Below are 27,820 nucleotides of genomic sequence, written 5' to 3'. Positions count from 1 at the left end.
CCACACAGAAAAAGCTGCTTAAATGAGAAGGCACCAGCAGAGAGAACTAGCTGAGAGTCTCTCCTGGGTCTCCGGAAACTTGCAGGTAGGAACAGGACAGAGAGATGGAAGTTTCACAGTTATTTGTATCTCCCTGAGAGACTGAAAAGCTGCTGAAATAATACAGATTTTTGCAAAACAAAAGAGACCAAACATGGGAAACCTGCAGTGCACAGGTGTCAGTCACAGTGTTTCTGGCTGTCCATTCACACAACTGCAACACTGGGCAGAGCTTGGCTCCCAACATTTACAAAGCCATCAGTGGAACTGGAGCTCTTTTGGTGTTGCACTTATGATGCATATGTACCTCAAAAATAATTCTAAAGCCTCTTCTCCGAAGGAGAACCATCCCTCCCCTCTCCTGTACAGCCCATTACCTCGTATTCATTATGAAAGCATTTGTCTTTAGGAAACACAAACAGCTCTCACGTGCATGCATATGCAAAAGAAAACAAGTACAACACCCATTTCTGTAGAAGAATATATTATTTAGCAGATCAGTTTAAAAGTAAAAAAAAAAAAAAATCTGTACATCTTTGAAGGGGTTTTTTTGTTGCTTTTTTGCATCAACAAGGATAAAAATGTGTTTGCACCGTGGTTTCAGCTTTGTGCTCCTTCTTTGCTCATGCTGAAGGATCCCATGGTGTCCAGCTGTACCAGGCCACAAAGCAACCCTGCAAACTCACTAAGGTTTCTTCTGATTTCTTCTAGTGTAGAAAAACAAAAAAAAAAAGAAAATTGCATCCACTATGCTGGGCTTCTGAATGCACTGTGAACACTATAAAATTCAGGGAATAATGCAGAGAAATGTGTAATTAGGGCCTACTGGGCAAACAAAAATGTATGCCAGGACCCTTGTCAGTATATAAGCATCTATCTGTTAAGCTGTGCTGTAATTAGCATACTGCTGTACACATAGAGAGAGTATCTTCACTAAAACAACTTCTTCTGGTGTTTTTGGATGCCAGTGGAACACTTTCCAGGAAAGGCTCCTTAGCTAAGCTCTGATTTGTCTCTACACACTGTGGCTGACAGTTTGGTCATCAAAAAGGCAGCTCTGCTGGAGGTTTGAGCCGTGCTGCAGCCTGTGCACTGTCCGCAGGGGGAATCCTGCTGGGAATGTTGGAGCGTGGGGAACCCTCGGCGTCCGACGGCGGCAGCGCCTGTGCAAGGAGGCTGCAGGCTGTAGATGAGGTGCCCAGGCAGGCAGGACATCCATCCCTGCCGCTTCTCCTCACGCACGGTCCCAGCTGGATTTCGACGCAGCTGCCACGTCTGTTTGGCAAATACAGCATTTCTCAAAACCGGAGCGACCTCGGGGCTTGTGTTTTGTTCAAGGGCTTTTCTCGTCTCACTTTTCGGTGCTGCCGGCTGTCAAACTTTCACTTTTCTGTTTCTGCAGCTGAAAACGAAGAGCAGAGCAGGATTAGTGCCCCTGACTCACACGGTGCCGCTTTCCGCTGCTGCTGTGAGTCACACGCCCAGCTCCCCACAAGGCATGTGCCACATTTCTTGGGAAGTAATAGCCGGCAGCCTGGAACATCACAGGCACTGTTTCATCCAAACAGCTCTTGGATGCATGTCCTGAGTAAACAGAACTCAGTCTTTCTCGTCATCTACTGCACTAGGCTCGCAGATTATTCATTAGATCCTCTTGTTTCGGGGTATTTCTGAATTCAAGCAGCCCCTATTTTCCTAAGACCTTTTGTGCCAATACACTGCAATTAAAGCTCCATCAGTTTGTATAAAAATGCTGTTTTGACGGCTTCTGTAAACCAGAAGTAAAAATCTCAGCTCAAATTGAAAGATGAATAAGACTCAGACCGTCTGACAGTCATATTTGAGTTCTTTTTCCCTCATTTGAGAAATGCTCCTCTTCAAACTGAAGTATGTCTGAAAGACTTTGTTCTCCTTTAAAACTCAGTGCCCTCAAAGCATGTGCTCTTTGATTAACCAGCCTTAGTATCTGTGCTCCTGAGGGGCTTTTCCTCCAAAGCACTTGGGAGGGGATGGGACCTACACCAGAAAGCTGCTATTCCACTCATGGATGATCAAGGGAATGAACCTTAATTTCCCACATAACAAAAAATATCAGCACAACCTGTGCTCCAGGGCACTTCCCAATTTATTTTAATGACAGAGTGGCTGATAGCATCCTGTCTACATAAATGTTTTCATGCCATAAAACCCCTGCTCTGTGATTCCACTTGGGGAGGTTTTGTCATAGACCTCAGCAGGGAGAAGTGGCCCTCCCCTGAGCCCTACACGTCAAAATGAGAAATGCTCTGTAAATGGAGGTCCCCACTGAGCCTTAAAATGGCCTCACTGGTTGTGTGTTTAATCCTCCTGGGTGCTGTGCATGACAGAGTAATTCCTCATAAAATTTCAAGCACATCCTTGATGGCAGACACGTGACTGGAAGTTCCTTGCCAGAAAATAAACTCACGCATTGGTGGTGCAATGCCTTGAACTGCCCAGCCCCAGGACATTTTGCTGCAGTCTAGGCCAGCCTAACTCCTTCCCAGTGGAAGGCAGATCCCTCCAGGAGGAGGTGTTTGCTAACGTGCTCCCCTCAGGCAGTTATCCCTGGGTTTTGTCTCCTGCAAGCGGCTCCCTTCCCATGGCCACACTTGTGTGGTACCTGGTGGACTCTGCAAGGACATGTTCTTACTGTTTGTAGCACACACCTCTCCCCAGCCAGGTGTACTGGATGTGATTCTCATGATAATGATTCTCCCATAAGCATTCCTGCTGTTTGGGAATTAACCTGCAGTTTAATTACAACGTTTGGCATATTCAGTCATAATATTTACTATATCAAAGAGATATGTAGAGCTTACCTCTTTCATAGCATCATCTATCTGTTTTAGTCCCTCGTAGTGGTCCCTGGACTCCCACAGGGGCTGGAGCATCACCTCCTCCACTTCTGGGAATAGCTGGGTGAAAACAAGAGAAAGAACATCAACGTTTCCTGTCATATTCATGAACTTCCTACATCCTTTCATTGTACATGCTAAAACCAGGGAGGAAGGCAGGGTGTGAACGGCGCATCCCCATTTCCCTGCCTATGTGAACACCTGATGGAGCAAACACTGGAGCTCTGCATTGTCCCCTTCTGCTTCTGGCCCTGGGTGTCTTACCTTTGTTACTGTTTCAAACATGGGGATGAGGACGAACTTCAGGAAGCCGATCTGTGCCGTGGGCTTGGTCACTTTGTCGCGGTCCATGAACGGCGCCACTGGAAGCCCCTCGGATTTTTCTCGGTCGCTCTGGAACGAATTCAAAATTAAATGTATAAATCTTGGCTAGAAGCCTGTGAGGAGAATAAAGTACTGTTGATCACAAGCTAAAGAGTAGTAGCCTTCAGATGCAGATCACAGAGGTGTTTGAAGGTAGCACAGAATAGCAACGTGCTTCCCTCAGGCCAATGTATCTGCTTTGTTGAGAGCAACATCTGGATAAAGACAACTCTGCTCAGTTACTTCTGCTCAGCACTAGCATGAAAGTGTTCACCTCCAGGCTTACAGGACATCTAATTCCCTTTGCAAGGCCACTGAATTTGTGAGATGAAATATTTCAGAGCATCCAGAAAGGTGGTAATGGCTCTTGCTGCTCTGAAAGAGAAGGAATAGGTCCGTAATTTCCTCATAATTCTCCAGAGAGTGATTATTTTCAGCTATTCAACAAGAAATTACATCTCCTTCTTTACTAATGATTAGAAGTAGTTCTGGCTAGCCAGGTCAATGCAGAGTAGTTCCACTGAGTGCAAAGGGTTTGCCAAGCTACCTACTTAACCACATAACTCACTATTTCTAAGTGGGTTCATGTGCAAGGAGGTCATGGACCGCGTGTGCAAGAAGGACACTGTAGCAGATTTTATCTCCCAGTTACTGGATCATTCAGCACATGGTGCCTTTGCTGGGTGGCCAAAACAGTAAGGCACAGAAATACTGTAATTTTGAGTGAAAAACTGGACATGCAGTGAGCTAGAAATGTTTCTGACACACCACCCGAAATGTCTGTCTCTTGTGAGAAGCCCTCCTTGTCATGCAGCCGACCAAAGTACAGACAAAACACCCAGGAAAGCGATGGCATCTGCTCCCCAGAGCACTGCAGCTGTGTGTGGGCTGGGATCCCACTGCAGCTCGGACATGCTCCTCAGGAGCCCATGTGCTGCTCACCCAGGGATCCTTTTGTAAGACACCAGAAACTGTGTTCAGCTGGGAATCCAGTGAGGAGCGACCTTTGTGAAGCTTTAAGTCTGACTCTCCATGCCCCAGCAAGTCTTCTGCTTCCTCTTTAGGGGGATGTTCACATGCAGTGAAAATAAACTAGTTCCTGTGTGATATTTGATATAATTTACTTGACAACTTTGTCTTGCCACTGCTCTTGTCCTTTTGGCTCAAAAATGATATATTTGTCAAAAAACCACGAGAGGCAGCTGCTTTACAGAGGACAAGCTTCAGCCTGCTGGCATTAGGATTTCTGGGTTGCTTTTGTCTTTCTTCTGAAATTTGCAATCAGTTGCATCCACTTGGCCTCTGAGCAGGTTCTCTTTCTAGCTTCCTTCTCTGACTTTCTCCAATAGAAGCCCTTCCATGGAACCATAGAATGGTTTGGGTTGTAAAGGACCTTAAGGATCACCTCATTCCAACCCCCTGCCATGAGCAGGGACGCCTTCCACTAGTCCAGGTTGTTCAGAGCTAGAGCTGGACCGGGCTGTCAGACAAGGGAGCACCTGTAGCTGAGGTTGGGCTTCAGGAAAAGCAGAAAACTGTGCAATTGCATCTCTCCCTCCTTCTTACCTGCATAAAATACTCCTCTAGTAAACAATCCACCCAGGGCTCCGCTACTTCCATCGGGCGGACTTCGTTGGAGATATCACAGCATTTTATCAGCACCATCTTCAGCTGGAAGAGGATAATACTTTAATACTGCAATCTTGATGCCAGCCCTTTTCCCCCTATCCACAGCTTACAAGGCAGTGGGAGGCAATGCTTTCAACCAGAAAGGGCAGTTTTAGGATTAAATCAGAGGTCTCAAATGGTCTGGGCTCTCTTCCCCTCTCTCAGCTACTCTGTGTAAATCACTTTTTCCCCCTCTGGCTTGGTTTCCCTGCCTGTAGCACTGGGATGTGTCACAGGGGGACGTGCACTTATCTGCTGCCTGAAGATATTCAGGCACAAATGACCATTAAGCTTTTTGTGTAGCACTCACAGGCAGCTGGGGAGAGATTTCCCCAGAAGTCAAAGACAAAGGGATTGGGAAGTAAAGGAGTCTAGAATTTGTGCTCTTGTGGATATTTTTTATCCCACAGTAATGGACCTGATGGGACTGCAGGATTTCTAAAGCCAGAATAATCTGTTTTATATAGAGCACCTCCAAATTGTAATTATTTCTGGTGGGGCAGAGAATGTAGGAAGGATTCTTTTTTTGATATTATATATTGAATCTTGGTTTTTAAACAAACAAATATTAATCTAAAAGCTTTCACACTTATGCACAGAAGAATAACAATCCACAAAACTTCCTTACACAGGTCATGTGTTCTTCATTTGAGTAATCAAAATTTTCCATTTTTTCCTTGAAAGAGTCCAGTATTTCTGCGTGTCTCGCCATGTCTGTAGCCAGGATTAATGTAATTATCCCCTAGCAAAGAAAACATGTTCACATATTAACTTGACATTCTTTACAAAGTCTGCTATTGCAGAGCTAAGCAGGGTCTTTCTTACACACGGAATGCCTCAGATACATTACATTGTTCATAATGAAAGGGGAAATTTCTGACTTGAAACTCTTGAGAAAACTTAGAAGAGGGTTATAAAGAGTTTATGGTGTATGAAAATGATGGTTGGATTGATCTGTAACACTGCTGTGATATTCCAGAGACACATTGAGGTTTTTCCTTTCTGATTGACTAATTGTAGAAAAGCAAACTGTACAACAGGATGTTAAAAGCCGCACTCTGATTGCCAAGATCCACTTTTGGCTCCTTGGAAGGAACCAAAACTGTGGGTTTTGCTGCTGACTCTTAGAGGCCCGAATAAGAGACAAAAATCATGAGACGTGGATGTTGTCTGTGCTCATCCTCTTTGCACTATGGGCTTTGAAATACTCAGATGCAGTCAATGTGTTAGGAGCTCTGCATCCCCCTGCTAGGCAGAGTTTATGGTGTGAAAACATGTGGTTAATTTAAAGCTGTGGAGTTTCGTACGGATTGATCAGTTCTGGGCCCAAGCCTGCTTCCCGTGCCCTGGCAGAATCAGTAACTCCAACCAGACCAGTATCCAAGCCCTTATATTAGTCTGCTTTTCCATTTGGTGTGTAAGGAAGGTGTAATGTGGAAATTAAGACCGAATTTTGGCCCTTCAAGCCGTAATGGGAATTGTAGCACTGTTCACTGTTTCAGAGCTAACTGTGAAGACTCCCAGTCCACCAGACCCTCTTCCAACAGTACAAGTGCTCTGCTTTGCCCACTTTGAAGCCATTAATAAAATGTTCCCTTGAAGCATAAACTTCTACCATGACAGCTTAATCATTCCCCAGCCAGAGCTAATTGGCTCCTTCAATAATATAAATATCTCCCCCCAAAATGTCATAGGCTTTAATAGTCAGGATGTACTCATTATTTCTCAGCAAGACATCCCAGGGAGTGCTGCTGTAGAAATTTTCCAAGAACCCCTCCTGGATCCTTCCAGTGTGAGGGGCTTTTTTCCGTCCTACCCCGTAGGGAGAGCGATTCACTCGCGGGGAAGTCCGTGCGTGTTTGCACCTTCAGGGACAGTTTGCACAGCGCAGACGGGAGCAGAACTCCTACCTGTCTTATCTGTTTGAATTGGTCCTGGTCGACATTGGAGAAAATGTTGTATTCTGGCTGGGAAATGATCTGGAAAGCCACGGCACAGTGGTGGTTCTCCAGCGGGGAGATGTCGTTGTAGCGCACGGCGAGCTCGGTCCGCGCGTTTATCTGGTAGCTGACGTGGAGAGAAACAGTGAGGACTCCTGCAGACACACACCAGCTGCTCTAAACCACGCTGCTTTCTTTTACTTACATCCTTTTCAATGCTTATTCAACTAGCTGCAGTTTGGTTTTTTGACTGTTGGTGCTAAATCAGATTTTTAGAGAAAATAGATATTACTTTAATATCATCTCAGGCACTAATTCCCCCACAGGGTTGTTGTTTTTTTTTTTCTTTAAATTTTACCAAATCTCTGGAGTTTAAAATGACATGGAAAAAAAAAATCCAGAAGGAACTGTCTGGGCTCCATTCAACCCCCACTAATATCAAATTGAGAGATTCCCACTGATCCCAGTCAGAATTGGGTTCTGCCTTTATTTAATGAATCGTTACACATAAATTAGATTCTCCCTCTCTTTTTCACACACACATACATGCACACAAAAGTGTGTGTGTGTGGGGCAACAACAATAATTTCCTCACATGATAATAAATAGAATAATATGACTTCATGATTTATAATCACGAAATAATGCGTAAGTTAAACTCCCCTTTGCGTTTTAGTGTCATTATTCCGCTTTAATGATTTATATCTCTCTAAACATCTGTAAAGTATTTTTTTCATTTGTTTTCTCAGGAAAACAAGGGGGAAAGCGCTGGAAGAAATCTGAAAAATCATTTTCCTTACAGAGCCAAGGACAGCTGGCAACCCCAACCCAGACCCGAGGTTGCTGCACGAAGCTCTGCCTTGGCCCACGTGTGAGTGAACAGAAGGGCCTTGGGGAAGGGTCACGGCCAGCTGAAGCTGTGAGAAGGAAAACCTGATCTGCCAAAAAATGCCACCTGGTATTACCTTCCCAATAAATTTTAAGGGGAGAGAAAGCAAGAGACAGACTTACGTGTTGTTATAGCCTGGATGGTCCAAGTCATGGCATACTGCTGCAGTCATGAGAATCAAAATGTCAATCTGGGAAAATTTCTCCTGTGAAATACAAAACATTAATGTCATACTATGGTTTCTACTTCCCCTATCATAATAAATGAAAAGAAGTATAAAATCCCCTTTATTTACTCTTTAGAGAAATGCAAATCTGAGTGAAGAGAAGTATTTTTCCATAGATGAATTTACTTCAGCCAAGAAAGAGAATTCTGTCTTCCCTTCCAGTAAAAATGACTCAGATTTGCCTTTGTTGCATTAAATAACAGCAGCTCAGAGGAGGCAATTTTCTTGAAACTTGCTATTACTGCAGAGATCATATGAAAGCACTGAGATATTAGAACAGTCTCTTACAAGTTATTTGAGCACCCTGATTAGTTAAGGGAGGGCTGGAGGGTGGCTCAGTTGCCATTGTGTTCTGCATTAATTAAAGTCAGGAGAAGAGTGAGAAAAATTAAATGTTGTGTTCCCACAGCTTCTGAATAGGATGAACTTCCACTAAAGCAAGATTTTCTTCATATTCCTACTGGCAAGAAAACAGATTTAAACCAGTAACGGAGGTGTTTAACTGCGGAGAAGAAAAGGGGGAATATAACTGAATAAAAGCAGTTTTGTACTCCTTTTATGATATTAAATTTTATTATTTTATTTTTTAAATTTTTAAATTTTATTATTTTATTTTATTAAATTAATATATGAACGTAGGTTATCCAGACAATGAAATTAATTGATGCCTATAGTCTGGGACAAAGTACAGGCTGAATGGGAATCCTGCATACAGTGCATGCCAGGAATTATTTGCAGGAGCTCATCCAGGTGCAAGCACACATGTGGAGAACATTCTGTGTCCCAGATGAAGACCATACCCACAGGCCATAATTCTTTAGGCTTTGGGATCTGATTCCTGGATGTTTCATGCTATCAGAGAGTCAAAAGAGCCTCAGTGTACAAATTGGGGATATCCAGGAGGTGAATTTAGCTTCCCAGCAGTCTCAGAAAGCTGTGTAGGTGCTTGGGGTCTGGAATGGGATGGCTGAGTGGACCCCACAACGGAAATGGGGTGATGCTTTTGAGGTGGGGTCATACCTGGAGTCTGCAGAGCGAGATCATGCTGTACATCATCTGGGTCACGCAGAAGCAGTGCCGGAAATTGTGGAAGGGGTTGTTTCTGTAATTGTCATGAATACACAGCTGCAGAGAGAAGGAACAAAGCAGTCAGGGACAGGAGAGCTGTTTCCCAGCCACCCTGGAATCACTGTATATCCCTAGAAGAGCCCTGTGGAGCCCAGCAGTCTTTTCTGCTAGGACAGAGTGACAGCACAAGGCCCTCTGACACACTCTGCCTTCCTTGGGGGGAGGAGGAGAGATTTCTGTGTTTCCAGAATTATTCAGCAGGTAAAGCTCACAGCAAATTCTCTCTCATACCATCCATCAATGGGTAAACATCCCAGCACAGCTGTAATGGCATCTCAGTTCTCAGACAGGACTCTCTACTCTCGTGCTGAATTTGTGTTTCAAACCATGTGGTGGCTAAACGGCAACTTTGGGGAGTGTGAAGAACTCAGAGCACATCCCCATTCCCCTCTTTTGCTGAGTGCAAATTGCAGCTCTGAAATCCTGAAGGCTGAAATGGGGTTGTTACTTCGTCTGCAAATGCTCAGAGGTGGCACTTTGAGGACGTGTTGCTTGGCAAAGTGAAGATGTGAATGCACTCACTGTAGCACCCCTACACCTGTGTGGATTTCCTAAGCCAGGCAGCACAGGAGAGATTTAGCTTTTATGGGCTCATAGGGCTGATTGTTGTGTGGTTTAACTTTCTACAGATCCTGGCTCTGTGCCCTCATTCCACAGGCAAGGTGAAGCCTGTCTTTCCCTCTGTCCTCGCTACTGTCAGCCAGGCTGGCTGAGTGAAGCTGGCACAGCTGGGTTAACACATGGCACAGTCACTGTTCCAATGCTCTGGATAGCCATTGGTATCCTGTTCCACACAAAAAAGACAAGCACTGGCAGGACTGCTGGACCCTGCTGCTGAATCCTCTGTAGCCTGGACCCTAGAGAGCCCTTTTGCACATGCTTCAGGTACTGAGCCTGACTTAATGTCACGGACGGAATTCCTGACCCTTCTCCAGTTCATACTGAATTTACTTCAAGAGTCCTCATGCCCCACCAGCATCAAACCCTTTAACCTGGGATCTTCCTTCTAGCAAGCCTCAAAGCTCTGGATTAGATCAAGAGAACTGTGGGTTTTCATTGCTTATTTAATATTTGGGGGCTTCATTGCGAATGCTGTTCAGGTTATCCTGCAGCAAGGTTTTTAGAAATTTATTTTAAAATGTATAACAAATGGCACAGGATGGTTGGCAGCCAGGCTCACAGGTGGTGGGCAGTATCTCACAGCCTCCATATGGACACCCTGGCTGTGCTCAGGCACTGCACAACACTGCCTGGGTGTAATGTACACATCCAGCACTGGAGCCCAGGGCATCCCAGGGGACTCCTGACTCAGAGCACTGAAGGGATGGAGTGACAGAGCTGTATTAGTCATCCTTTCCTCCTCTTTCTGGCACATTTCTATAGCCAGTGGATGTGAGAGCAAGAAAGCAAGTGTAGGCACAAGGTGGCTTTTTCCAACCCACTTAAATTCACACTGATGCTGTTGCCTAAAATCAAGGCATTGATGCCCATAGCATGCCTGGGGAAGTATTACAGTTGGAAGAAGAGTCCTTGGGGCTTTTTTTAATCATCCTTCTTTCTGCAGAGCTAGCATTGTAGGACGGGAATCTCATCCCGTCCTACCTTTGCAGAAAATACACAATAAACCCCCTTTGTTGTTCAGAAAGAATCTGTCTTAAATGCTGGTGGTAACAAATTACTTGGAGACACAAGCTAAAGGGAGCTGCCTGCAGTAATGCGTGTGGGTGGCGTGTTGATGCGTGTTGACATATCACCTTGTTTCCCATGTTTTCAGGCTGTGAAACAGGAGGAGGAGATTTTCTGTTTTATCTACTCTGTGCCAGCCTTGTTTGTGTTTGGTTTCATCCCACCCCTTCTGTTCAGCTGCTTTCTAAGACCAACAACATCGAGCTTTCCATTTGTCCTTCTCTGGGGAGAGATTTCCTACGTCTTGATCGGTTTTTTTGTGTCTCCTCTGAGTCATACTATTTCTCTAAAAAGGCTTCACCAGTGCTAGGCATAAATGTCAGGTGAGCCTTATGCCTTCTGTGGTGACATTTTATCCCTTATTCCAGACCCTGCTCAGCCTTGTGCCTGGTTGGCTTCACCCTGCAGCAGGACACCCAGCAGTGAGAGCCACTGGTGCTTCCTGCTCTTGCTGTGCTTCAACATACCATGAACCCAGTGTTTCCTTTGTGTTTTCTAGCCACTCTCTGAATTTGTGGAATTTCTTCAGGCCTTTCTGGGAGTCTACATCCATCATGTGAAACAGTGCCCTCTATTCTGTGCAAACTCTCCGGGTAATTAGAAGAGATTAATGAGGTGTAGGTCTTCACTACAGGACTGGTATGAAACATCTGTGTAATGAACTTCCCACCGTGATGTTTTTAATTATTATCTCAATCAATTTGTCAGACAGAGAAGTAAGTTTCAGTAGTTATAATTCTTCAGGCTATCCCTGGATCCTTTTTAAACAACGGATTAACAGATAAAATATTTCCTGTTCTACAGTTCTATAGGAACGTGATTTTTTTTTCTAAGAAAGACAATATATTCTTCATCTTTTTAGCAAATGCTTTCTTATGCTCTTCCTTGTACCTGAAAACTTACTGATTTTTAAATATTCCAGTGTTTCTTCCTTAGACATCTCACTTTTGGTATGATCTCATCTTTATCACATCTTGCGTCTCTGCAACATTCTCAACATTAAAGGCTGAAGCAAAGGAAGTTATTTAGCTTCTCAGCAATTCCTTTCCTTCCTGGCCTGCTCTTTTGCTCCCTGTGATTTAGTACATCTAATGGTTATTGGCTTTTTTTGCCTGTATCTGATGACACTTGTCTTGCCTCCATTTACAGGAGGTACCAAGAGCATTCAGCAGAAATTAGTTGCTGTCAGTAAATGAAAACTCAGCAAACAAATGCAAAACAATTTAAAAAAAAAAAGTCATCTGTGACAACAAGAATGCAAACATTTTCTGAAGTACTTAAATGTTAAGAATTTGTGTAGACTGACTGCTGTCAGTGGAATTACTTATGTGAGTGAAGGTAATTCCACGGCCAAATGTCTCATTTATTGATTTTTGAACGTGAAAAATTGCATATATAATTCGAAATACTTACCAACCACCTCTTTAACGTGATAGGGTTGATGTTGAAGTCTTTTACCAGCCCGAGGTCGTGGTACATGTGTTCCAAACAGCTCAGCATCTGCAGCCAGGAACAGACAGGTTATGGCCTTGGTAAATATCCCTTTATGATACACTGCAAAGTGAATTTCCTCCTTGCCAGCATCGAATAATTGCAGAGCCCTCTCGTTACGATGAAAGAAGGATGTTCAAAGGTTTCATGATGAAAGACAGTGCAAGAGGGGAGACAGAGAGGGCCTGAAAGCTTTTTGAAGCAGGCATATTGCTGTTGACTTCGTAGATTTTGTGCAGGGCTTTGAATCACACCAGCACTCTTCAGTAATTTAGCAATTCCCGCTCAGGAAAAAGCGTTGCCATTTTTTGTAACTCAGCTGGGATATGTTCTAACGCTCAGTGAAATCAATGGGAGCTTTTCCACTGACTCCAAAGGCTTTGGCTGTACAGAAATGGATCAAGCCCTAGCTGGATAGAAAAATGACAGCAGAAAATAAGAGATCCTTAAAGAAACATTTATTCTAGGCATGTGACAATACCATCTTTCTTTATGACTTCCACTATCTTAGCTCAGATCTCTTATTTAACGAAAGATCTCCTGTTATAACCCTATAAAATTGCAGCAGTTTTGTGACTATTCCTCCTAGTCTGCAACTAGGAATCCCAATAGTTGAAATGCACAGGCAGGCAGCTCTTTTGAGACAACATCTGCTCTGCAGGAGAAAAGGGGACGCAGGCAATTTAGCACCACCATTCCCGTTTAATCATCTGGGCTTGAACGTATTGGAAAAAAAGATATTGATAATCTCAAGTGTTGGGGCATTTAACAGCAGCCACCAGTCAGAAACGAACAGGCTTCCAGGAATTCAGGAGTTTGTGTATCTGCATTTCCATTTCTAAAGGCTAAATCTGCAGGGGATGAAATGTAGCCATTGTATTAGAAAATGCGGTTCTTAGGCTGTAAAGCCATCCAGGAGTTTCCAACATGATGAATGTAATGTCACAAATACAGCCTTGGAGATATTTTTTGAGTTAGTTTTCCGTTATTTGGGCTCTTAAAAACTCACCAGAAAAATGATTTAATCTAATGAAACTTTATATTTATCCAGGGAATAAACATAATTCATGGGGTTACAAGTGGGCTGACTTTGAGTCATCCAAACAGGAAGAGACTTTCCTGCAAGACCTGAGGGACAAGCTGAATTTTGCTCAGATCACATAGACAGCATTTTGCTGAAGATCCCCTTGTCCTATTCCTAGGTAGAATATATGTTTTGCAATAGTTTCATAAAAGACTTTATGAGACAATAAACTTGATCCAGAAGGGCTGAATTATCCTCAAAAACACCTATATCCCCCCAGCTGTTGCCAAGAGAGCTTTGGGTGAGTGACAAGGTGACTCTAAGTCCCAAAGCTCTTGCCCCTGAACACATGAGAATCTCAGTTTTCATTTTCAGCTTTCTTGATCAGCAGCAAAAGCTTGAATAAGGGACTTCTTAAAGGCTTGAAAGTGAGAGGGCATTTGAGAAAGAGAACACAGGGTTTTGCTGCATAGCTCTGTTTACTGAGATGCTGCAGAGCACATTATTCATTTGCTTACAGATGATTATGGTTTATGACCTGCCTGTCCCACACGTAGGCAAATGCTCATTGCTAAACAAGCAACTGAAATATTGACAGAATTGAAATATTCTCTGTAAACACAAACCAGAGCTAAAAGGGTGAGATAAACCCATATGGTGCTCAGCTCAGCAGAGCTTGTGTGGAGTCTTATTTTTGAGCAGCACTCCTCCTTGCAGGGCATGCCTAATCCCCATGCCCTCTTGTTAGCCTCCTTCATGCCTCCATATAGTGTTTCCTAGTACTCTGAACGAGTCACTGTGCTAAAATATTATCCCTCAGCACTCAAGAATCCGTGGATAATGGTTTTTGTTTCTCCTTATTTTTTCTTAATAGTCAGGACAATGAGCCAACAGTGTTATGGTCCACCTGTCAGAGTGTAATTCCTTCTTGCTGCAAAGACCTGACAGGAGTTTAAAAGCTGGGGGCAAGGCAGATGTATGGCCTTGGTACAGAGAAAAGGGGCTGGAGAGGGGGCAGGGGCTGCAGGGCACCTCTGACCACACGAGGGAAGCTCTACCAGCCTCTGCAAATGGGAGATGGACCTCAAGCCACCAGAGAGTCCTTCTCTTGTTCTACCAGACAGAGGAAATATCCTGAAGGGAATATGATATTCCTGTGGATGCAGTATGGGGTGTTTTTTTCCTTGTCATGTCGGACTACAGGTGCTGAGCCAGAGTGACTCTTGTATGCACAACATCCAGTTGAGAAGGTGATTAAGGAGACTGGTGCTGGGATTGCTGCTGAAACTACCCAAGCCTTCCCTTGGGAAAAACCCAGCACTGAGTTTTTCCTGAGGGAGATTTGATTGTATTTGCTGAACCCGAATTTACATAAGCTGTCCCTTCTTAGTATCCTTCTCCTTCATGTGTCTACAGAGGTTTGCACAGAACGTTCTGCAACACAAGTGATGGACCATGAATAATACCGATAGCAGTAACAAAAAGAAGAAAATGAAGCAAAAAGAAAATACTAATTGGCTGTGCAGACAGCTTTGCAACCTCTTCAGAACACCCTTCAGTGTGATTCACACCCCTTGGCTGAAGGGGTGTGAATCAATGCGTGAACCTCTGCCTGCTGCCTTATTGATTTGAGTGGAGTTATTGATGATGTGCTTAAGCACACACTTCGCTAGGGATTGATTTGTTCTGATAAAATGGTATGAGAGAACTCATGTGGCAGTAATAATAGTGCATCAGTTGTGGGCCATCACTAGGAAGGGACTAAATTAAAAATAAAGAGGAATCAGGATATGATAATCGGTATAATCTGCCTGGCATCTGTTAGGAAAAACTACTGTACATAGTTTGTGTGACATGAAAATAAAAGAAGTATAGAGAGTAGGCAGCAGAAAAAGGGGAAAGCACTGCAGACTGTCTCTCTTCTGGCCTTGTTGATTCTCAGAAAGTTAGCTAAGCCAGCTAACGTGGCATCCCTACCTCGTTGGGCTCCCACAGCCAGACGTCAAAGGTTGGTTTCCGAAGTGCTTCGATGGTCTCCTGGGACAGCATGTACTGCAGACAAAAAGGCACTTGGCATAAGTAAGGGTGTCCCTGGCATGGGACCTGCTCTTGGAATGTCTCTGGGACTCATGGGGTTCCTTTTACGAGGGGTTTAGCCCATATTTCCCAAGGATGTCTCCCAACTGTCTCCCCCCTTCCCACCCAACCCTCCCCACCCTTCCCACCAGCTGCTCATGATCATGCCAGGATGTTCATGCCTGATGGATGGAGATCCTTCTAGAGCAGAGAGGTGCAGGGTTTGGGAAAAAAGGGAGGAGAGCGGAGAGGTGTTATGGCCAGGGAAGTGAGTAAATCCAGCATGGGAATATAAAAGACACAGATCCATCCCTGTCTCCACTGGTTCTGCTGCCTGCAGAGCACGTCTGGTTCTGCTGCCTGCAGAGCACGTCTGGTTCTGCTGCCTGCATCCAGTTATGGTTGGATGGTGTGAAGTGTCTCTGCTTACAGTGTTAAATTAGCTGGTGGGTATGATATATTTATTTTCAGATGATTTATGCGCTCGTTTTAAGTGTTTTTTCGAGAACGCCCACAGTTTCAAATTGGTTGTCAGCCTGAAAGATTCGAGTGATTTTTTATCACTACGCTCAGAAGCTTAAAACAAAATCAAGCTCATTCACCAGTTACAATTGCATACAAAATGAAAACGAGGAACATGGAGGGTTAAAAGACATGGGGAGATCAGGGCTCTACAATTCATCTTTCCAAGACTCCATTCATCAGAGTTGTTCTGGGACTCAAAAACCTTGTGGCTCTGATTGTGCCATTTACCATGGCTGTCCCTAGTTTGGGATTATTGTCCCGAGAGGGTGAATGACGTTTTCTGAGCCAACAAATTTTTTGGTGCTTAATCCCAGGAGGAACAACTCTGAAGATCAGTTTTCCTTCTTGAGAAGGCAAGTCTTGCTTTTGCCTATATAATGTGCATTCACTGTGACGTTCTGCAAGAAAACTGCAAATTAGCAGCACAGATTTGTTGCTGTGTACGAGATGTAACAGTGTCATAGTGACATCTCCCTTCAGTGTACTCACTGCTCCCCAGACTCACTGGCACGGGACAAATCCAGCACCTGACAACTGATGACAAATTTTGCAAACCTCTCCAAACAGAACCCAAACTTCTAAACCCAAAATTCCAGTGAGTTTTGGTCTAGGGGTAATACAAAAATACAAACTAACAGTTTACTCTGCAGTCAGTAGTGCAACTCTTCCTAGCACCTGTTGTCAGTTCAAGATCCTAATATCAGAGCAGTACATCAAGGTTTGATCTGATATATATACTTATCCAGGGGAAAAAAAATCTGATTTAGAACTGATATGTTTTGTGAAATCGTGTGTTAGTGTCAGGAGCACAAGCCTCTCGGGCAAAAGTTAATTAAAAGAAATATAAGTCCCATAGTCTTTGCTTCAGAGACCTGGAGGTCACTTTTGCCAGGCAGAGCAGAATAAACAGCAGAATTTACAGCTCGTTACTCTGTAAGGCTCTGAAGGCAAATATGCAAGGATTCATGTCCATGTCACACACCTGCATCACACGAGGATTTCAGAGTGGCTGAGCCAGCTTTGATGTGTGCAAGCCCATGGTTCAACTATGATTTGCACACGTGTGAGCTGGTGTTTTGTCAAGCTGTGACCTGGGCACTGAGCAGACACAACCTGGCAGCTTTTAATAACTCCTGGGGGCAAAGGCTGCCAGTGCTAGGACCAAAAATCCTGTGTTCTTCATGGTTTTAGCCTCATTCATCACTCTGGATTTGTACTTGTACTTGCCCAGGAGACATTTTTCTTCTGTTTTCTCCAGCAAATACACTAACTCATTTTCACAGGGACAATGAATCATTCCGGAGAGAATCCAATGTCTCATTTTCTCTTTGTTTCCCTGGGTGAAGCATCCCCATAAATTACTTTTTAAATTAAAAAATAATCCATTAGGAGAGAACAGGAAGGAGCACTACTTTCAATTAGAGTACAACATTGCAGGGTATTTTTGATTGTTCCTATGAGCGGAGAATAAACAAATATAAACCAGACAAAGGAGCTTAAATGTTGACGAATTCAAAATGTTCATTAACATTTCAAACACTTATGAGCCTTCAAGTATTAAAGACTACTGAGGATTGAACTTTAAGTCACTGCAGGCAACGACAGCTCACAGGGGTTTTGGAGCAGGCTTTGGATTTAGAGTAACTAGGAGATAATGGCTAAGGAGTTATGCACTGAAAAGCAGAGCTTGTCAGGATGGCAACCATGTAGTAGGATTTTGGGAAGAGGAAGCAGTGAGTGGTACCTTTGGGTAGGATGGTACATCCCTTCGGGGAGCCGGTCTCTTGTTTTCATCCAAAAAGCTGTACTTGCAGGGACAGTTAGTCCTGAAATGAAATATTCATCTCTTCACATTTTGGGAACAGAAACACAGTGCCTTGAAAAATGCTGGGAGTACTCTAGTCTCTCAGTAGGCATCTCGGAGAATTACCCCACTCCCCAACCTCTCCCTTTCTAATGTGGTGCTGCTCAAATGCTTTAAAAGTGTGATCCTCTTTAGAATTTTCTTCCCTTGTGCAACACCTCTGTTGTCCCCTCTCCATCTATTTGCATTCAAGGGAGGAGGGTCTGTGTATCCATGGATACTCAGTCACTTTTATTTAAACCAAGTAACTTTCCTTTCAGTGCTGTCCATGGCAGGCATCCTTCTCCAAGGCTGGCAGAGCCCTGCCAGGGACCATGCTGGGTATGGACACTGGCTCACCTGTGCTTATTTGCTAGTGCAGGCACCCACTGAGCCTTATTGCAACCCAGCTCCAGGACCTGAAAAAGCTTGGGTAACACCATCCATTTTGATGGAATGACCATCTTGCCTGCTGCCTTTCACGTGGGTCAACAGCAATGAGGCACAGACTTGGCAGACACGTCTGCTTGGCTCCCCAGTCCTGGAGGAAAGGAGTCACTGCCAGAAATTACAGGTAATTAACACTTGCCTGGTTATTAACACCAGCACCCACTGTCAGTTAGCTTTTCTTCCTTCCTCTGCATATTGAAAAGCCAAGCTGAGCAGAGGACCAGGGGAGACCTCATCACTCTCTACAACTCCCTGAAAGGAGGTTGTAGCCAGGTGGGAGTCGGGCTCTTATCCCAGGTAACAAATGACAGGAGGAAATGGCCTCAAGCTGCAGCAGGGGTGGTTCAGGTTGGGCATCAGGAAGAATTTTTTCATCAAAAGGGTTGTCAAGCATTGGAAGGGGCTGCCCAGGGAGGTGGTGGAGTCCCCATCCCTGGAGGTGTTCAAGGAACACCTGGGTGTGGCACTCAGTACTCTGGTCTAGTTGACAAGGTGGTGATTGGTCAAAGGTCAGACTTGATGATCTTGGGGGTCTTTTCCAACCTAAATGATTCTGTGATTCTGTAACTGGTGGTGGGAGACTCCCTACATCCTTAGAGCCTTCAAGAACATCGGGGTGCTGCACTGCAGGAGAAGAGCAGTTTCTCTCCTTACAGCCACAATACTTTAACACAACGTGTTTCCCAGGTATTTGTTCACATGGGCTTTATTAACTCTCCTGTGAGGCCAATCTGCTTGCCTTTTGCATTTCTAGAATCATGGAATGGTTTGGGTTGGAAGGACCTTAAAGATCATCTACTTCCAAATTCCCTGCCATGGGCAGGGATGCCATTTACTAGATCAGGTTGCTCAGGGCCACATCCAACCTGGCCTCAGACAGTTCCAGAGATCTATCCCCGTAGTTCTAACATTTGGGTTATCCTTTCTCATTTTTCAAACCTCCTGCCAAAGGAAGCAAAAAGAAACCCCCCAAAAGAAGCCAAGCAAAGCATTCCGCTAACTTTATTTGTCCCTTTTATGACTATTTCATATATTCTGTATTGCACCTCTTTTTAGTGCTTCTCTCCTCTGTTGGGAGTTGGTCCATGTGTCTTTTCTCTTCTTAACATTGATGTCTGCTGTAATTTCTGGTGGCAGTGTCTGAATTCTGTGAAAGTTGTGTCATCTTACAGTTCATGGTGGTCAGCTGACTTCAACCAGCTGCCTTTTCCTGCCCTGTTTAAGGAGATTCTCAGTTGGTGAAAAGCTGTCTTAATCGTTTCTAAAGCTGTTTCCTCAAAACTCCACTGTGTGGGGTATTAGTTGGATAAAAATATTGAAATTGGGGCATTCCTTGCCCTAATTGGAGCTGACTACCAGGGTTAGCTGAGGGTCAGCCAAATATCTCTAATTCCCAGCTGTAGTGAGATACTGGAGCCTTCATCCCAGCACACTGGGGAACACACCAGAGCCAGGATGCATCAGACCTTTACAAATGTAAAACTGCATCTGCAAATGATCATGATTTTAAATGACACTATAATGCTATTAGCATCTGCCAGTGGAGAGTGCAAAAGGCAGACAAGCAGAAAGAAAGCAATTTGGGGGGATGCAAACGGGGCTGCTCTGCTCTTCCGAAGAGGAGAGATGCACAACTCACTGTGCACGATGACTTTTATAAACCCGGCTGTTCAACCTTACTTTGTCATTTGGTAATAGCAAATATAAGACCAGGTAAACATACAGGAATACAGCTGTGTCCACTCTGATATCACTGAAGGAATAGATGCACTCACACATATTGATGAACATTAATTAAATTCAGATGTGATCCCTGATTGCAGCTGCAGTGCGTTATCTAGCAAATGACACTGCACAGGGAATGACGAGTCTAAATAGGAGTAAATACACTTCCACTTGCCCTGGGATGCCTCTGTTCCCCCACTTATCTCATGCCAAGGGGAGAGAGCTTGCTCAGCTTTCTCTGATGTGAAGCATCCCTGGGCTGGCGTCACTTTAGGCCAGTGGCATGGCTCCTGTGGAGTTAAGGTAGCTTGGGAATAGGGATCCACAGCTCATTCCCATCCTGCTGCTTCTTGGAGACCCAAACCCTTAGGGTACAGGTAATCCTGGACAGAATTCTGGGCAAGGAGGAGAAGCTTCTGTGCAGCTGGGAGGAGGAAGACCCAGCTCCAGGTAACCAAGAAGAGCTGTGACAGGCAGCTGCCATAATGATGTGACACAGAGTGACTCAGAGCCGAGCGAGCTGGGCTCCTGCTTCAGCAAAACCAGCTGTGCAGTGTGAGCTCAGAGCAAGCCAGTGTGGGTGTCTGTGCTCGGAAATACCTGCTGATGAGCTCCACACCCATTTTTACCACAGCTTCCCAGCCTCACGCCCCACGCTGGTCTCTGGCTTTTGTCATATCTCACTATGAGCCCTCGGTGAAGACCACACCCCAGCTGGAGCCAGCTGCACTGGGAACACGTAGCACTCCCCATTCTGCCTTTTCTTGGTAACAGATTACTGTTTATACTACAAAACATAGACTGCAAGGTGACAAGACCTGAAAAACGAATGAATCATGGCTGCTGAGACAGTCTCGTGCTTCCTGAAGTGTGTGGTGGCAACTCAGCGAAAACAAAGTTGCCATTACTTCTGGTTTTGGTCTTAATTTTCTATCCACCTGTGCATCACTGTGCTCCTAAGTGCAGCTCTCCCAGCTCCCTACAACAGCTGAAGGAAAGACAAGTGGACACATGCATTATTCCCATCACTGCCAGCACAAATCAGCACACGTGTTTCACGTCTGCTGCCAACCCGAGCTCTGAGTTTTCTGACGAGATCTCCTCACACACCTCAACAAGAGATGGTGCAAGTCACAGGGCGAGCTGCAATCCACCCTACTGGTATAAATCTGGGGCAGACCTGAGGTTAATAATGTTACTCTGCGTTTATGCTAATATGACAGCTGAATTTGGCCTCAGACTTAATGGGAATGTATTATTGTTGTGCCTCCTGACATGTCTGGATAGCAACATTTATAAAAGCGAGTGATTATAAAGTCTGAACCTTTTAGTGAATCTCCCACTGCCCTCAATAGGAAACAGTTTTGATTAAAGGTCAGAGAGTTTGACCCCAGATGAGGAAAATGAGAGAGGCTGTCAAGACAGCATATTTACATTTGCTGGGAAAAATCCTCCTCAGCCACATTTTGAGGAACATGGTGTATCCCTCCTCAGCAACCTTCCCAGAAGTATTCCTAATCTCACAGTGACGATTTGTTTGTCCTAATGGGATATTTCAGTGACACAGGGGGGCACTTTCCAGCAGAGAACACGTACTGTACAAAATGCAATTTTTTTCTGCTGGTGTTTTAATTACAGAGAAACCAAGCTTCACAATCACAGTGAGCCCCTGAATTAGAAAGCAAATTCCCAATTTCTTATTGGATTTGAAATGGATGATTTATAATAGCATGAGATCATAATTAGAAGAGCTGCTACATATTTATTTGGTATTTTCCCAGAACATATTGGAGTGTTAGCTGGTTCTCAACCAAACGCTGCACTGAACAGAAGTTCTTTTCCCGTTCCCTCTCTCCCAGTAAATCTGGATGAAGAATTCCCACTCTGTATGGTGAAAAATAACTATTCCAAAACCTTTCTCTCTATTCCCATGGCCCAAGCTAATTTAACCGATGAATGGCTATAGATCTTCAAATGTTAAATTAAAGCCACTGTCCTTAATGATTATCAGTTTCCTCGCTCTTTTACTTCTAAGCCCAGAAGGTAACTCAATTCTGCGGAAATGTTGCATTCGGGTTTGAAACCAGATCCTTATTTCTGCGGTCAAGTCCAAAGCAGAACTTACCTGCTGCTTCTTGCTGCCATTTCCTCCCTCATCTTTTTAATGTCGCGCTTGCATTTCTCAATCTCCACCACTTTCAGGCCTTCCACTGTCAACAAAGGAAAACAACAGGGGTGTTACCATGGCAAAAGTCGCGGGATCTCTTTTCAAAGAGCTTTAAACAGTGGGGTTATCCAGTGAGCCAGCAAGCCCTTACAGACTGCCTTGGTTCTCACACATGCAGGTGCTGCCAAAGCGATATATCTTGGAAACCCACAGGAATTCTCTGCTGCCAATTTAGTTAATAGCCACAGTATTTTAATTCACAGAATGGCTACAGCGTCTCAGCTTTTCCAGGATTGTTAGCAGCAGTCGGCTGTTCTGGTGCCTTCACTTGTCTGCTGTAGAACACGAATCAAAGGAAATCCTGAGCAAAAAACCCCTCCCGCGATGGGTTGATAAGCGCAGGCAAACACGTCCCAGTAGGATTAGAATTCCCATTAAGATAAAAGGTTTTAATTTGAAAGTTCATGCAGAGCATTAAGGAGCTCTGGGCTGCGTTGCTGGATACAGAAAAAAACAAAGTGAGAATGCGGGAGGGAGAGAAAAACGCTGAAAAGTTTTGCTCTAATGATTGATTTCTCTCTCCTTTTTTTTTTTTTTTTTAGGTATTGAAAACCTGTCACTTTGTTCTGCCGATCAATTTTGTAATCAAAGGTTGTTTCTGCATGCGGCTCAAAAATCCTATATTTCCCTTCTGTATGTAACTGTGAGAGCCACAAGGCAAAAAGTTTGATTGCCTGTTTATGCAGCACACACTTTATTGTAGCCATGAGAACCCAACTCAGTGTGAGTATGAGCATTCTCCCTTTTCTTTCCCCCTCAGCTGGAGTATCATTGTGCTCAAGGACATAACACAGCACCATTTATTACGTATATGTCATTCATATGCACTCATTTCACAGCTCATTTGTTTACTGGACTCACTGTTTGCATGGACAAGCTGTGGTTCAGGGAACTCCAGGGAATGTGCAATCGGACAATCAGTATTCAGTAACCTTCTTGGAAAATCACAGTCTGAATCACACTTATCTGGAGAGCAGCATGTAAGTGATAAAAACCTGCCTTGAAGGGCACAACTCTGTAGATAAGCAGAGACCTCAGTTTTGTTTTTGTTTTGCCAGTAACAACAAAGGTTGCTGTTGGAACTGGGAAAGGGGAAAGAGATGTGTATGAACCAAGCCCAAAATACTAGGAGAGGAAAGGGAAAGGGATTTGATCTATGCTTGTTTACAGGAATATACTCTGTTTAAAAATCCCATGTGCAAATTTATATTTTTTTGTCTATCATTGTTACAAGCAATTTCTTTGGGTGATCACAATGTGATGACACAGGTAAGTTGCTGTCCTGCTTATTTGAGATTTTCATTCTGGATACCTGGCTGCACTTTTTTGGGGTACTTTGATAATCAGCTCCAGCTGAGCCACAGGCCCCTTGCTGCTGTGTGCCACCTTGGTTCATTGATCCATGAGAAATTCATGGGTATCCCATTTGCCAAGCTGTCTAAATGGTGTCTGGTGCCTGTTTGAAGCAGTGGGAGCAAAGCAGAGTTACCAGAGTGACAGGGAATTGGGGCAGGCAACTGCAGGGAGGAGTCCTGGTGCAAAATGGCAGCCCTGAGGATTTTTTCGTGTTGCATCTCCTTGGTTTTCATCCCAAACCTCTCCAGGGGAGCAGAGAATTTACATAATTATTTTCTTAAGGTAGATGTGAGATGCTTACAAATTGCAAAGGGCTTTTGCCAGCTTCCTTATTCATGTGTGGGCTGCTGTGCAAACAGTGGAGCAGAGTGAGTGAAGCCACGGGACAAAGCATTCCCAGTGCTTGCTCGGCATGGACTCATTTTCCAAGGGGAAGTGACAAGCTTTAGCTGGGATTTAAAAATCAGTTAAAGAATTTGGCTCCTTGAAAACACATCTCTGACGTGGTCTCTAGGCAGGAATGGGAAGGAAGCTGAGAACATTCCATGTGAGGTGCAGATGTAGCGCTGTCATGAGCACTTATCCCCACACACACGTCCCCTCTGGGGAAGAAATCCTGGAGATCACATGTGAAAGTGGTGGAAAAGGGATCTCTGAAGGAGGCAGGAGTAAAGGCAAAATAAAAGAACGATTCTTTTCACATTTGGCTTGCAAATGATAAATGGCCTTGTCATGTGCACTGATTAAGGGACCATTATATTATTCTGCAGCAAGAAATACCTTCTGAAAAGACCCTGTGCTGTCTAAATAAATCCTTGGGCTGAATCCAGCAATGAAACGTGGCTCTTAAAGCAACCTCTGGGAGCCCAGCTCGAGCAGGGAGGTTGGACACTCCCTTTCTCCCACAGTTTTGCTTTTTAGACACGACAGCCAGGGATTCTTTCAGAATGCTGCAGATTTAGCCCCATTGCAAACTCTGGAAGTCCAATTTCGAGCAGATGGGTGCACTTGTAGACTTGCAACCTGGGGAGCTCCTTCCTTCCCACAGGCTGAGGCTGCTGGAGCTGGGACTGGGAGTGCTCAGGGAGACTGGCAGCAGATTGGTACATCAGATGCTAATTCCATCAGCAGAGAGAACCCTCGTTTGGGGACCAGGGAATTCAGTTCACCTGCGTGGCACAGCAGCTCCAGGTAGGCTGCCTTCCCTAAACAAGCAATAAATTGCTGGAGTGTGCACGTGCACAACTTTTCCCTGCTGGCAGTGTCACGAAGTCCTTCCTTATCTCCCTCCACTGCCTTGGGCTGCCAATGCTGAAGGGCAGCATGTGTACCAGGGATCCCAGGGGATCACCAGGGGTCAAAAGCAGCCCTTATCTGGCTGGGATGGTTGCTTCCCTGCACAGCCAAGGAGATAGAAATACCCACAGGAACATTTGCCTCATTTGCTCTAGTCCATGGCATTTAGCTCTGAGGACTGGAGCTGGTCAGAAGTTTCACTGAAAATGCAGAGTGACTGAGCTAATTTGTCTCCCCCCCCTCCACCCTCTTTTGGATAAAAGAATAAATCAGTGGAGCCCTGGGAAAAGCAGCAGCCAAACAGACAGGAGGAATTCCTAATCAGGCTTTCTGCTGGGTGTAGGCACACTGCAGGCTATCCCCTCCATGGACATCCCACAGCACCAGGAGCCTGAGGCTGGGCTGGCTACAGGGAGAGGTTCCCCTGCAGCTGCTCTTCGAAAAAGGACATTTTTTTCCTCTCCCTGCTGACAAAGGCATCAGTCTCACTGAGCAGCTGCAGGGTCAAGGTACCTTCTGGTCGGGGGAAGTTTCAGGAAAACAACTTCTTCCATGAACCAGAAACTTTTTCTTTCTTTTTTTTTTTTTTTTCCCAGCCAGCTCTAGTGGGAAAGTGCTTTCTGCAGCTGCAGTGCTGGGAAAGGCTCTGCCCACTCCTGCCTCCAGTGCTGTGCATCTGCAAGGATGTGGCCTTTGGAATCGGAATGGTGCTGGGTGACAGCGCCTTATTCACACCCCTTCCCCGCCTCTCTGGGACCTATGTTCAGCATAACATACTGAAAAGAACTCAGACGATGCACAGGGGGGAAAAAAACAAATGAAAAACCAGAATAGGAGCTCTTTGACCAGGTTGTCACACAGTAACAACACAGTCGTGTTACGGTGCAAGTATCCGACTGTGAGGGAAGGAGGGCAGTGGTGTTACCCCCTGGAATTGCAGACCAATTGCCCCAGTGAGTGCTTTTAGGGACCAAGAAGTGTGTGTGTAGAGGGATGGAGGGTCACTGCTGGGTGCAGGGAGGTGACAGGAAGCTGGGTCAGGGGGGACATGGGAGGACAGACCAGGGGGCTGGGATGTGGAAGATGGGGAGGTGGGCGATGGAGACCTTCTGCCACAGGGACGTGGGAACACGTGGCCCTGGGCCCAGACATCAGCAGAGGGCTCGGGAGCCCCTCAAAGGGGAGGCTGGGAGGTGATCTGGACACTGGACACCAGCCATCCCACCCTGCCCTCACCGTGCCACCACAGGCTCCCACCATCCCCACGCCTCATCCCACGCTGGCCTGCAGACTTTTGGGCTCAGTTGGGCCAAATTATGAGGGATTAGGAAAACAGAGGGGGCTGTGATTATAGCAGGGGTGATTCTGAGGCACCGCTTCCCACTGCAATAGGAATAAAGGGACACTCACATTCAACCTTTTTCTCCAGCATTGCCAAGTGATTAGCTACTTCCGTTTTCAGCTCATTGATTTTAAAAACCCTGAAAAGAAAACCCTCATGTATTAATGTTATACATTTAGTGCTGCACCTACCCTAGGTACTAAAGGACTTCTGCTAGAAATGCCTATATTTTTTCAGAGGATGGGTCTTCCCAACCACGGCTGCCACAAGGAACAGCAAATTTTCCATGGAAATGCTAACATTTGGGCAGAAAATACACCCGGGTTTAATTTGCAGAAAAATTAACAGCCAATGATCTTTTTATGGCCCTGGGAATGTACTGTGGCTCTGCAACACTTCATCACCCCCTCTCTCAGCAGTGAGTTGCCATTGTAACCCCCCAGGGAAGCAAAGTTAAATTGATAATGCTTCGTCTAACAGCAGCGTCTTGGTGTCTGCACGCTCTGAAGCCCTCCTCCTCTCCTCCTTTTGAGTTACACTGGTGATTTGCTGAGCTGTGGTGGGATTGATCTGTCTTATTGAAACCAGCTGGAATGAAATAAGCAGCTGTACAGATGTTGAGAAATCCTCTCAGAGGAGAGACATTTTTGGGTGATAAAGGGGAAAATGAAACAAATCAGATTATTCGACTGTTCAATGAAGAAGCATTTCTTTTGCTTCCTAAGAGGGAAGGAGCACAAGAAGGGTATTTATATTTCCTACTTCATCTCCTTTTCAGATCAAAGATAATCACCAAAATCACTTTTGGTTTAAGCTACTGTATTGCTGTCAGCAGGAAATAACACGTGTCCCAGACCTAAATTTGGCAGGCAGAGTGGGATTTGAAAGAGGTCTTAAATGCCCCTCTGCCTCCTGTGAAAATTTCACTTCAGGCTGATAAAAGAAATAGCATTTTAAATTAATAATGATGTTCAACTTCTTACCTCGAGAACTGCTCTGCAATCTGTCCCAATAAATTCTGGAACAATTCTTCTTTCTCTGAAAAAAAATCAGAGGGAGGCATAACAGAAAAACAGAGGAGAAAGGATGCCCTCAGCTCCCCTGCAATGTGTGTCCCCAGACTTCCAGCTCTGGTGGTGAGGCATTCTGCCAAAAAATTGCTCTGGTCCTTTGAACAGTGACAGGGTTTGGGAATGTCTCCTTATCTCACCTGCAGATTACAGTCAAGGGTGCTGGGTCCCTGAGAGTTGGCTTTCTTTAAGGCAGCACTCTTTGGATAGGAGACACCTTTCACATTTCTTGGGGGGAACACCCAGAATCGCTGTCCAGGTTTGAAAGGTCTGGCTCACAATTACTGCCCCTACACCATCAGCACACTTTGACAGTGCCCACTAACAACGCTACAGTTCATGAACACAAAAAAAAATATCCAGATTGCCTTTTAGTTTTACACTGGGACATTATTTTGGCGCAAATTCACAAGGATCAAGCTGCTATGCATTAACTTCAGACAAACATGAGATGACAAAGTGACTGTCCTTTAAGAAGGAGGTCCACCCTTCCTGGTTTGTGGGATGGACACAGCAGGGTACAAGCTTCTCAACCCCTTTCCCTTGAGAACATAACTGGGACAGAGCTGCCACAGGGATC

General features: G+C 44.8%; 1 protein-coding gene across 4 annotated transcripts in view; it reads right to left on the bottom strand.

Moving 5' to 3' along the window:
- Window positions 1-506: 506 nt before the first annotated feature.
- Window positions 507-27,820, bottom strand: part of PDE9A (phosphodiesterase 9A) — a 49,918-nt gene continuing 22,604 nt past the window's right edge. For 3 of the 4 annotated variants that reach the window (XM_017811059.1, XM_017811060.1, XM_017811061.1), the window contains 14 exons: window positions 27,154-27,208; window positions 26,239-26,309; window positions 22,075-22,159; window positions 17,676-17,757; window positions 15,308-15,382; window positions 12,229-12,315; window positions 9,022-9,126; window positions 7,898-7,980; window positions 6,857-7,013; window positions 5,575-5,688; window positions 4,845-4,949; window positions 3,180-3,308; window positions 2,880-2,975; window positions 507-1,441 (listed from right to left, as the gene is read on the bottom strand). In XM_017811059.1, coding sequence (XP_017666548.1) covers window positions 1,391-1,441; window positions 2,880-2,975; window positions 3,180-3,308; window positions 4,845-4,949; window positions 5,575-5,688; window positions 6,857-7,013; window positions 7,898-7,980; window positions 9,022-9,126; window positions 12,229-12,315; window positions 15,308-15,382; window positions 17,676-17,757; window positions 22,075-22,159; window positions 26,239-26,309; window positions 27,154-27,208 — 1,295 coding nt within the window. In that variant the 3' untranslated portion in view covers window positions 507-1,390. The remainder of the gene's footprint in view (window positions 1,442-2,879; window positions 2,976-3,179; window positions 3,309-4,844; window positions 4,950-5,574; window positions 5,689-6,856; window positions 7,014-7,897; window positions 7,981-9,021; window positions 9,127-12,228; window positions 12,316-15,307; window positions 15,383-17,675; window positions 17,758-22,074; window positions 22,160-26,238; window positions 26,310-27,153; window positions 27,209-27,820) is intronic. The other variant, XM_017811062.1, reaches the window with a different exon arrangement.

This window comes from Lepidothrix coronata, unplaced genomic scaffold (assembly GCF_001604755.1).
Source record: "Lepidothrix coronata isolate B3197 unplaced genomic scaffold, Lepidothrix_coronata-1.0 Scaffold30, whole genome shotgun sequence".
NCBI classification, from domain to species: Eukaryota; Metazoa; Chordata; class Aves; order Passeriformes; family Pipridae; genus Lepidothrix; species Lepidothrix coronata.
Note: the sequence above shows the minus strand (reverse complement) of the source record. Positions and strands in the feature narration are given on the sequence as shown.